Genomic DNA, 12,097 nt, shown 5'->3' with positions numbered 1-12,097 from the left:
CCCCCATCAATGCCTCCCCCAACCCCTCCTGCCTGCTGGAGGCCCTGCTGATCAGTGCCTCCACCCCCCCCCCCCCCCAGCACCTCCTGCCCACCGTGGATCAGTTGCTCCATGGTGTGCAGGCGCTGGGGGGGAGCAGAAGGAGCGAGGGTGGAGCGCACTCGAGGGAGGAGGTGGGAAAAGGCAAGGACCCTTGGGGAAGAGGTGGAGTGGGAATGGGGCCTGGGACGGAGCCGGGGTTGGGGGGCACCCACGGCACATTAGAAAGTCAGCACCTATGCATGGTGTGAGTATTGCCTAAATTTCCGAAAAACAATCCTATTACAGAATCACTGTTTAGAGTAGATGGTCATTGAAAGAATCTACAGTATTCCCATTTCTGTTTATACATAAGAAAACTGTGATAAAAATATCAGATAAAAATACCTTTTAAGTACTATTTACTGTAATAGGTAATATGTGAATACAAAATAGAATTGCTGAAGTTTTCTACAAATGGTAATGACTTGATCCTCATTTAATATTTTGTTACTTTTTTCTATGTAGAATTTGATCGTCATGAAATCCAGATATATGAGGAGGTAGCCAAAATGCCTCCTTTTCAGAGGAAGACATTGGTCTTAATAGGGGCCCAGGGAGTGGGTCGAAGAAGTTTGAAAAACAGATTTATAGTATTGAATCCCATTAGGTTTGGAACTACAGTGCCATGTAAGTTATCAACACTCCCACTGTCAGATCCTTTTGAAGCCTGTAATTCATGTGGAAAAATTTACTCTAATCTGAAGCTTGTTGTAGTGACTCAATCTGGGAGTAATAATTGTGGGTTGAAAACTTTGACTGGAGAATGAAATATGTTTTCAATCTCCTCAATAAGTAGGAAAACCCTATTTCTGCGTTAATGACATCTAACTACCAGCCAAACTTTTGTCTGCTTATGCTGAAGACAGGAATTCCATTGCATTCATCTGCAAGTATTATTCAAGTACACCTCTACCTCGATATAACGCAACCCGATATAACGCGGTAAAGCAGTGCTCTGAGGGGGCGGGGCTGCGCACTCCAGTGGATCAAAGCAAGTTCAATATAACGCGGTTTCACCTATAAGACGGTAAGATTTTTTGGCTCCTGAGGACAGTGTTATATCGAGGTAGAGGTGTATATCTATTTTGGGGTTTTCCTATAGTTCAGATTATCCTCACTATCTGAATGCTTCTTAAAATTCCTGATAAATTTTAATAATGAACATTTACTAGAATTTTGCTTGGAAACTCATTTTATTGTTTAAATGAACTCTTTATCTTTCTCTGTATGTGAAACTAAAACTTCATATGAAAATTTTAGTTCATGGATTTAACCCATAGTATCCTAGGGATTAATAAACTATGAATTCTATTTTATTGGTTGTTAATGTTATAAACTGAGGGATGAGAGGCCAGTTAATGTAATTTCTTCCTACTTCTTCCAACACCAGCCCTTTTTCCCCTCTCTGCTTTGGTCTTTCTTCCTTTTAGCTGCTGAAAGAGCCGCCCCTTCCTGCACTATAAGAATTTTCTCCTACCTCGCACTTTCTGAAAGAACCCCTTCCTTCCTGTCTGCCAGACCACCCCTCTGGCTGACCTCTGAGCACAGAACAGTTTCCTTGCTCCATACCCATTATGCCCAGCCACTGCTAAGAGCCATCTGTTCTCTTCTGCCTCATCATGTGTGGCAAAGAATGGGACTGGCAGTAATGGGGATGTGGGCAAGTCTGAAAGACAAGCCAGGAGTGTCTTGTGACTGAGGCGGGGAAACCGGATAGCCCTAGGAGTCCTAATCTCTTTCCTGTATCCGTAATCTGTAATGCTCACCAAACCCCCAAACTGGTCCATGCCACTAGAATCAGTGTGCATATCTGGTAGCATCATCTGTCCAAAGGAACCTATGCTGGGAATCAGGTTAATAATCCACGTAGGCAAAGGGTAATGCACAACATGACATTAACAATAAATTGTCTAAAAATTAACAAATTATAGGTTTCTGTAAGATGTCATAACTGCAGATAAGTAATAAATGAAATCTCACAATTAGTATATGTGCCAGCATTATTATTTGTTAATTTATTGTTTAAATCTATTTAGAGCACTTTTGGCCACTTGAATAGGAATGTCACAGAACTCAGAGAAGAAGTGGTCCATGTGTCAAAGATCTGACAACCTAAATAGACAAGGCAAATTACCAAGCAGTAAACCAGCAACATATAAACAAAACATGTAAAGTTAAATACTATTTAATCAAGCTACCATAATAACTTATTTGGAGATTCATATAAGTACATATACAGTAATATTAGTGTATGTCTGTACACGTGCATGCATAGGTGTGTGAGTATGTGGATATAAATGATGTACACTTAAAACTGCTTTCATATGCAGAACTACACCTAAATAAATAAATACACCTTTACCCCGATATAACGCGACCCGATGTAACATGAATTCGGATATAACGCAGTAAAGCAGTGCTCCGGGGGGGCGGGGCTGCACACTCCGGTGGATCAAAGCAAGTTCGATATAACGGGGTTTCACCTATAATGCGGCAAGATTTTTTGGCTCCCGAGGACAGCGTTATATCGGGGTAGAGGTGTATATACATATTCCTACTTGGAGATAGGAATGGTCTCAGAAAGGCTTCACAGTTTCTATCACTGAACAGTAAAATGTTTTCAGATTTTTCATTAAATATTTTTTTCTCTTTATCAAGGTTGTGTTGTCCCTCAAATATTGTCAGTATTGATCCCCACTTTTTAGATGTGTATTATCAATATTGATCCCCACTCTTGGGATGTGTATGTGCATACCGTCTGGCATTGAGTTGGAATCCTCTGGATTCTATAGATTTGGATTCTGTGCAAAGTCTACCTTCCCTCCTCTGCAGAGTTCATAATATCTATTTTGGATATGAAGTCTGCCATTGCTCACGATCCAAATGCCATTTCAAACTCCTCAGATACTCTATCTAGTCCATCTAGGTTTTTATACCATACTCATCACTGTGGTATCTGATGCATCGTAAGAAGCTGGTGAGACTTGTGGTTTTCTATAATAATGAAGATGACAATGATGAAAACTACTTAACTATAATAAAACACATTTAATATTTTATTATTCATTTGTATAACAATATCACCTAGAGGCCCCATTCAGGATCAGGGCTCCATTGTACTATGTGCTGTACAGAACAAAAAGGAGTTGTGGAGGGACCACCAGAGAAGCTATAAAAAGAACATGCATTTATGTAGGGAAATTTTGAGCACAGCTAGATGGTTTTAGTTGTCAATTTTTTAAAAAATGCTATTATAAGAAATAAATAAGACAAATATTAGAAGCTTCTACTGGCCAACTGCTTAATTACTATCACTTGAAAATTTACCATAGGCTTTACAATAGAAGTGGGTCTTAAAGGAGGAATGGGTTAGTGTTTTTCTACAGCTTTTCCACTTCCACACTGTGTGTCTCTGAAAGAGAGAGAGAGAGAGAGAGAGGGAGAAATAAATGAGTGTTGTGGGATCAGTTGGAAAGAGCCTAAGTCTCATTGAAAGTCAGTGGGACTTAGGCACCTAAGTATCTAAGTCATCTTTGAAAATGGTCTTAGGTGTTGTTGAAAATCTTACACACTAGTGATTGAAGAAGAGGCATAATGAATTTGGGATATGGAATGGTGAAGGTGAGGGAATAAATGAATGAAAGGGTAGATGAAATGAGGGAGGGAAGAGAGTAAGGGCAGAGGGAATGGGTTTGGGAGGAATTATGCTCATAAGTTTTGAACATGAGCTTGGACAGTGGTTTGTTCCACACACAGAAAAGACACATATTATATGTACATGGCAAGCCAATCAATCTTCAGATATCTTGAGGTTTTTTATATCCAGTGATTTGTCAAAAATTTGTATTTAGTTACTTCACGAAAGCCAAGGGATGATGAAAAAGATGGGCAAGCATACAGATTTGTGTCACGAGTTGAAATGGAGGCAGATATTAAAGCTGGCAGATACTTAGAACATGGAGAGTATGAAGGAAACCTTTATGGCACCAAAATAGATTCCATCCTTGAAGTGGTTCAGACTGGAAGGACGTGCATCTTGGATGTGAACCCACAGGTATGTAATGTGTCATGTACCCTAAGATGAATATCAGAGTGTTGAAGAGCTATGTTTTAAGTTTGAAGACTTTTAAGCTAGTCTTGAGTCCTACAATACCATGGAAGACTCACAAGTTAGTTTGGATTTTTGAAATTTCAAGGTGGAAAAGATCAAAAATGTGCAAAGGCAGTTCAGGCCTGTAACAGAGAGTGTTTTGCATTGGTGATCAGTAACCCATTTGACCAATGTAAGAGTGATGTTGAACATTTCAAAGGGGAGTTTCATACCATCCTTTGGCGAGGTAGCACTTTGAGGATGGGATAGGAGTGCAAAAATTGTCTTGTTATTTTGTTAATGGTACCAGATTAAAATTGCAGTACTTCACTGATTAGTGACTTATTCTCATTTTTAACTAATTCAATTTAGTGTTTTGGGGGTTTTTGCTTTTGTTTGTTTTTGTGTGTTTTCTTGTCTCTAGGCCTTGAAAGTATTGAGGACTTCAGAGTTTATGCCCTATGTAGTGTTTATTGCTGCTCCAGAGTTAGAGACTCTGCGTGCTATGCACAAGGCTGTGGTGGATGCTGGAATTACAACCAAACTTCTAACAGTAAGCAAATTCTTCCATATATAGTTTCCTTTTCACGGGATTTTCTTAAACCTTTTTCCTTTTCAAGAAGTTCTTTGTAACACATGTGAGTGTAATGTCTTGCTGAGGAAGGTTAGGCAAGGTTTATATTAGATTACATAATACAGAGTAATTTAAACTGATCATATACTACTAACACTAGTTGTTATGTTCTGACATGATTTGCTAGATTTTTAAATAAAAGTAATTAATTTATTAAGGTGGCACCCCCTATAATTTGGGTTACCTAATTCTTTCTGTTATAAAGGAATCTTACAACCTTTCTTTGGGATGTTCTCACACCTCCACTGTTTGCAGCAGACCTTTGATATTTGAGAGGGAGAATCTTTTCAGGCTGCAAAGGTAGCTTTTCTTTGTCCCATGAAGTTCCATTGAGATTTGACTAAAATATAAATGATTTAAAAATCAAAATGCTCCTTCTCTCACTTGTATTCCTTGGGAAGATTTTGACAATCTGTCAATCACTGAACAGGCTTGTGCTGCTGCTACCACAGGAGCAGCACATACTGCGCTGCGAACATCTGGGAGCTGCTGGGGGCAGGGGAGAGGGGAAATGATGGAAAGCCAAGCTGGGTTCCTCTGACCCTGTAAATTACCTGGCTGCAACACATGGAGCCAAGTGGTCCCATAGACTAGGAGCTCCCCAAACTCCCTGGGGAGAGGAGGGGTAAGGGGAGAGAATATGAGCTGTGCTTCCTCAAGCCATCCCATAGACCAAGCACATGATACCAATCCACTCTCTGGATCAACACATTGGGCAGGAACTCCCCCAACTCCAGCAGCATGAGGGAGAGAGCTGGGCTGGGGTCCTCCTTGGATCCACCATCTGAACCCAGTAACCCATTTCTTACCCTGTCCTGTATGAGAAAACAGCCTTCTCCTGCTGCCAGTTGATGTTCTTAGTCCTGTAAGTAGCTCTAGTAGAAGCAATCTCTGTTGTAATACCAAAGGTTGAAATCCTACTGATGATTCATGATTGTGGTAGGATATTGTTACATTTGCACATAAAATAATTAGTTTTTTACCTTTTTTTCTTTTTAAAATTGAAAAACAGGTTGCATGTAAATCTGGCATTTCCTGACTTTCAAGTGTTTGACTTTGCAACCTAAAGAATGTTCTTTTAATGTGTTTTTGTTGTGTTTTTTATATATGTATGTATACAGTGTGTGTGTGTGTGTGTGTATTTTACACACAGACAGAAAGTGTGTATTCGTTTAATATTATCTGTTTATGCAGCCACTTCTGAGTAAATGGGTGCATTTGGATGGTTGAATCTGCTTTGCATGCTAGTGGATTATTTTAAATCACTTCTAATATAACAAGCAATTGCAAATTTCCCTACTGCTTTTGGCTGTTTTGGTGCTAAATTAGCATTCCTCCTTTAGAAAAGAGGAACATAAGACTGGCCATACTGGATCAGACCAATGGTCCATGTAGCTCAGTATCCTGTCTTCCAACAGCAGCCAATGCAGGTGCTTCAGAGGGAATGAACAGATTTCCTCAGGGCAATTAGTGAGTGGTCCATCCTGTCTTCCACTCCCAGCTTCTGGCAGTCAGAGGCTATGGACACCCAGACCATGGGGTTGCATCTCGGGCCATATTGGCTAGTAGCCATTGATGGAGCTATCCTCTATGAACTTAACTAATTATTTTTTTGAATCCAGTTATAGTTTTGACCTTCACAACATCCACGGGCAATGAGTTTCACAAGTTTGACTTTGTGTTGTATGAAGAAGTAGTTTATTTTGTTTGTTTTAAACCTCCTGCCTTTTAATTTCTCTGGCTGACCCCTAATTCTTGTGTTATGTGAAGGGGAAAATAAACTTCCTTATTCACTTTCTCCACATTATTCACATTTTTATAGATCTGTCATATCCCCCCTTAGTTGTCCCTTTTCTAAACTGAAACTTCTCAATCTTTTTAATCTCTTCTCATATGAAAGCTGTTCCATATGCGTAATCATTTTTGTTGCCCTTCTGTGTACTTTTTCCAATTCTAATATAACTTTTTGAGATGGGACAACCAGAATTGCATGCAATATTCAAGATGTGGGCATAGCATGGATATACACCTCTACCCCGATATACCGTGGCCCGATATAACATGAATTTGGATATAACACAGTAAAGCAGTGCTCCCGGGGGGGCGGGGGCGGGGCTGCACACTCCGGCGGATCAAAGCAAGTTCGATATAACGCGGTTTCACCTATAATGCGGTAAGATTTTTTGACTCCCGAGGACAGCGTTATATCGGGGTAGAGGTGTATATAGTGGCATTATGATATCTACTGTCTTATTATCTATCCCTTTCCTAATGGTTACTAACATTCGGTTAGCTTTTTTGATGGCCACTGCACATTCAGCAGATGTTTTCAGAGAACTATCCACAGTGACTCCAAAATCTTATTCTTCAGTGGTAATTTGGATTCCATCATTTTGTATGTGTCGTTGGAATTATGTTTTCTAATATGCATTACTTTGCATTGATCAGCTTTAGAATTTCATCTACCATTTTGTTGCCCAGTCACCCAGTCTTGATATCCTTTTGTAACTCTTTGCAGTCTGCTTTGGACTTAACTATCCTGAGTAATTTTTTATCATCTGCAATCTTTGCCACCTCTGTTTAACCCTTTTTCTAGATCATTTATGAATATTTTGAACAGCACTGGTCCCAGTACAGATCCCTTGGGGACACCTCTGTTTACCTCTCTCTATTCTGAAAATTGACCATTTATCCTACCTGTTTCCTGTCTTTTAAACAGTTACTAATCTATAAGAGGGCTGTTCCTCTTATCCCATGATTCCTTACTTTGCTTAAGAGCCTTTGGTGAGGGACCTTGAAAATCCAAGTATACTATGTCCTCATCACTTTTGTCCATATTTGTCGACCTCCCTCAAAGAATTCTAATAGATTGGTGAGGCATGATTTCTCTTTACTCTTCCCCAACATATTGTGTTTATCTATGCATCTCATAATTCTGTTTTTGACTATAATTTCAACCAGTTTGCCTCGTACTGAAGTTAGGTTTACCAGCCTGTAATTGCCAAGATCACCTCTGGAGGCTTTTTTTAAAAATTGGTGTCACATTAGGTATCCTCTAGTCATCTGGTACAGAAGCTGATTTAAGTTATAGGTTACATACCCCAGTTAGTAGTTCTGCAATTACATATTTGAGTTCCTTCAGAACTCTTCAGTGAATACCATCTGGTCCTGGTGACTTGTTACTGTTTAATTTACCAGTTTGTTCCAAAATCACCTCTAATGACACCTCAATGTGGGACATTTTCTCAGATTTGTCACCTAGAAAGAATGGCTCAGGTGTGGGACTCTCCTTCACAGCCTCTGCAGTGAAGACCGATGCAAATAATTCATTTAGCTTCTCCACAATTGCCTTATCTCCCTTGCTGTTAGTTTTTGAGTCTTTTACTAGTTGCTCTTCAAATTCTGCCTAATTATATTTTTACACTTGATTTGCCAGAGTTTAAGTTCCTTTCTATTTTCATCACTAGGATTTGACTTCCAATTTTGAAAGGATGCCTTTTTGCCTAAACCGCTTCTTTTACTTTGTTGTTTAGCCATGGTGGCTCTTTTTTGGTCCTCTTACTATGTTTTTTAATTTGGCCTATACATTGAAGTTTACCCTTTACTGTGATGTTTTTAAAAAGTTTACATGGAGCTTGCAGACATTTCACCTTTTTACTGTACCTTTTAATTTCCATTTATTTAGCTTCCTCATTTTTGTGTAATTCCCCTTTCAGAAGCTAAATGCTACTGTGGGAGGCTTCTTTGGTATTCTACTCTCTCTCCCCTCCCCCCCCTCTCCCTCCCCCCCGCGGATGTTAAATTTAGTTCTGTTATGGTCGCTATTACCAAGTGGTTCAGTATATTCACCTCTTGGACCAGATCCTTTGCTCCACTTAGGGCTAAATCAAGAATTGCCTCTCCCCTTGTGGGTTCCAGGACTAGCTGCTCCAAGAAGCAGTCATTTATCTCTTCATCCTGTCCTGAGGTGACATGTAGCCAGTCAATACGGGGATAGTCCCTCGTTATTACTGAGTTTTCTATGGGCCTTTAAATACTTATTTTTACGGAAGAAAACATTGGAGCAAACCAACCAGTAACTGCAGGTTTTGTTTAATTGGCTGTATGCAAAAGTGACTTCTCATTTGACACTCACATCTTGGTAGTGCTGTATGTGGGAAATCCAGTATTGATAGAGTGCAAAACAAAGGTGGAATTTCTTCTCTGGGATGCTGAACGACAGTTTTATAATGACGTTTAATAACCTTATACTTCAGATATAGAATGTCCTCATCAGCAGTCTTGGAACAGTCGTCACACACCTCAACATCTCAAAGATAAAATGATGCAGTGCAGGCCCACAAGTGGGAGGATGTGAACAGATGAAAAGACTGGGTGAAATGCAGTCCAAAATAACAAGGAATGCCAGCACTTATTCTTTGATACTGGAAGGTGCAATTCTAAAACTCATGCCTCAAGATTCTTGTTTTGGTGGCAGTATCGGTTTGAAAATTAAGTATATTTAGGGCCAAATAAAACTGCCTGCTCAAATTGTTCCTGAAAATATTACCTCCACACACATAGCACCCAACAGTTCCACATACAAAATAAATAGCTGCAGTAAAAGGCCTCTTTGGGCAGATAGGCACCAGCTGATCAGAGCATTTAAGTATGTACGTAAGTTTGAGCACATGCTTATGTGCTTTGCTGAATTGGGGCTGGTATACACCTTTCAAATTTAGCAGATTTTGAAAGTTTTGCTCTTACTGTTATCCAAATTACATTAAGCCTACCTTCTTCCATCTCCATCAAATATTTTAAACTTTACTTCCAAGTATTTGTAGTAAATGAAAGCTTTTGTTCAATATTGCAATTAAACCTAGTAAAATTCAGTTGCACTACCTGACAAACTGATGTTACTAATTGTTACATTAATTCATTTATCTTTGTTTGAACTTGTAATTAACTGCTAATGTCAGAATTTTTAATTAGTCTCCAAATCTTTTCAACAGGACACTGATTTGAAAAAAACAGTTGATGAAAGTTCACGGATTCAGAGAGCATACAACCACTATTTTGATCTCATCATTGTAAATGACAATCTAGACAAAGCCTTTGAGAAGCTACAGACTGCTATAGAGAAATTGAGGTTGGAGCAACAATGGGTCCCAATTAGTTGGGTATACTGACAGATTTTTGAAGATGGGCTTAGCTAACAAATGAAAATAGCTGCAACAAACATTCTCAGAAGACATTCTGTAGAGATGGAAGATACCTGCAGCACCCTTGCATTTTTACTCTGTGTATATTCAGATGATAGTACACTATTCTGAGTTTTTATATAACATATTGAAGGAAAAGTGTACTTAAATATGTAATTTATTTTAATTTTTCTAACTTTTTACAGATAACCTTTCTATTCATGTCACGTGAAGGAAATGCGTTGAAGCATTTTTATATGTTTTAATTTAGTACCTTTGCCTTTTTCATCTAAACTTTCAAGTCATTCACTTTAACATTTACATTTTGGTCTTACATTTTCACTGTGATAAGGAAGGATACTTGAAACAATTTTTGTAAAACTCTTGTTCAAGTTAGTGTTCATCTGGTCAAAGGTCAGTTATTAGGAGAAAACACTAATCCTTTTCCTAATAGGCACCTTTAAATTATTTTTTTATGGGAGCAAAATTTTAAATATTAAAGCAGCAACCAGCACTGCTTTGCTACATTGCTCTGACATCTTTCTGCTCAATGTTTATACATTTTTGCAGTTTCATGGTTTCTTGTTGTCTATTTTGATTTAGACAGATGTACTGTAGACTTCCCCTCTGTGTACCATTAAAAAACAATAATGTAAAACAATACCTTGCACTCTACTTATTAGGCTGTTCTTGGGAGAAAACCTTTTAGCCCATTACAGTTGAGGTACTGATGTCAGAAAGGTTGTATGTAATGTAAATTGTTGTAGTTAGGATCATGGTGAAGTAGCCCGAGAAGAGAGCCTTATATTGCAGAGCCTTACAATGAGGCTGTGTGTGTAGGACTATTTATTCACATTTGTGAAAACACATTGCTAAGGAAACCTGCTTTTTTATTGAGGCGTTCGGTATTTGTATATTGATCTGTGAATTGAGTTCATGTGATATTTAGCTGGCTCTTATTTTACATTTTGGAATATTGTGAGTGATCAGCTGTTGTGTTTTGTGAAATGTGATGTAATGAGATTTTTGTGCTATTTGTTATATTGTGTTTAAACTGCATTCTTCATTGAATAGCTTGTGAAATTTGAAAGTTATTGTCAGATGCTAAAAATCAATGTTATTTATATTTTGTTTTATAACATGATTTTTTTGTGTTTCGTGATGAAATAATTCTCCATTCAGTAGACTCACTGGCATAATTCCTATTATCTCCAAGTTCATATTGATTCATATTTTCAAGACTTTTACTAATATAAATTTTCCTTAACAAGTATAAAATGAAAATACAAATTGTCACTAAGAAAAACTTTTCTTGTGACCATATTTTATATTACACTAGCTCTTGTATATAGTCACATTTCTTCATCAGTTTCCAGCTTTATGAGCCTAAATTACAGTCATCTGTCCACTTAATTTTTTTTCTATCTGGTGACAGGCACCTGTCTTCTGAAGTTTTTTTCCATGCCAAAGCATATTACAGAGAATGCCAACAAAAAGAGGACTTCTGCTGAATTCTCTTTCTGATGAAAAACCCAAAAGAGTAGATACACTTAAAAACAATAGTGTGCCCTTGGGCTTTTAAAGGTTTTTGATTATGTACACAAGAAAACAGGGTTCAGGTACTTTTATGTAGTTACTTTATACAAAGAAACCATGAGTCTCAAAAGTTATATTATAGACAATTAAAAAACCGCTAAAATATTTTTCAAAGATTCCAGTATATTTTGTAAATGTTATACAAAATCTTGCATAGCCTTGGTCTTCTCTGTGGCTCTTGGTATTGAGATTTCAGTTTTTTAAAGTGAGTCTGAAACTTTTAAGGAAAACTTGTATCACTACTTTGTTTTTATTCTGTTAAATTCTGCAAAGTATATATGGGTTTCTTTTCTTTTTAAAAGTTTGGTAGATTTCATAATATGTGGTACCAGCATAACACTTTTCTATTTAGTACTCTCAGGAGACTAGGTTCTATGATGTTACTGCTCTAACGGTACTTTGAGGAATAGATCTATTGTATCCAACAAATAGCAGAGCCTTTGCTTGAATATTTTAAAGATTCAATCTTGGTACTGTAGGACTTTATAGCTATGATTGATCTATCAGTGTCCTTGT

The 12,097-nt window shown here is 38.0% G+C and overlaps 1 protein-coding gene across 6 annotated transcripts in view; it reads left to right on the top strand.

Moving 5' to 3' along the window:
- The window catches only part of PALS2 (protein associated with LIN7 2, MAGUK p55 family member), a 144,694-nt gene extending 133,565 nt beyond the window's left edge, over nt 1-11,129 (top strand). For all 6 annotated transcript variants that reach the window (XM_054020432.1, XM_054020433.1, XM_054020434.1 and 3 more), the window contains exons 9-12: nt 547-708; nt 3,933-4,135; nt 4,596-4,724; nt 9,797-11,129. In XM_054020432.1, coding sequence (XP_053876407.1) covers nt 547-708; nt 3,933-4,135; nt 4,596-4,724; nt 9,797-9,973 — 671 coding nt within the window. In that variant the 3' untranslated portion in view covers nt 9,974-11,129. The remainder of the gene's footprint in view (nt 1-546; nt 709-3,932; nt 4,136-4,595; nt 4,725-9,796) is intronic.
- Nucleotides 11,130-12,097: the final 968 nt, after the last annotated feature.

This window comes from Malaclemys terrapin, chromosome 2, assembly GCF_027887155.1.
Source record: "Malaclemys terrapin pileata isolate rMalTer1 chromosome 2, rMalTer1.hap1, whole genome shotgun sequence".
In the NCBI taxonomy this organism is placed as follows: Eukaryota; Metazoa; Chordata; order Testudines; family Emydidae; genus Malaclemys; species Malaclemys terrapin.
The sequence above is the reverse complement of the archived record's forward strand: the minus strand, read 5'-3'. Positions and strand labels throughout refer to the sequence as shown.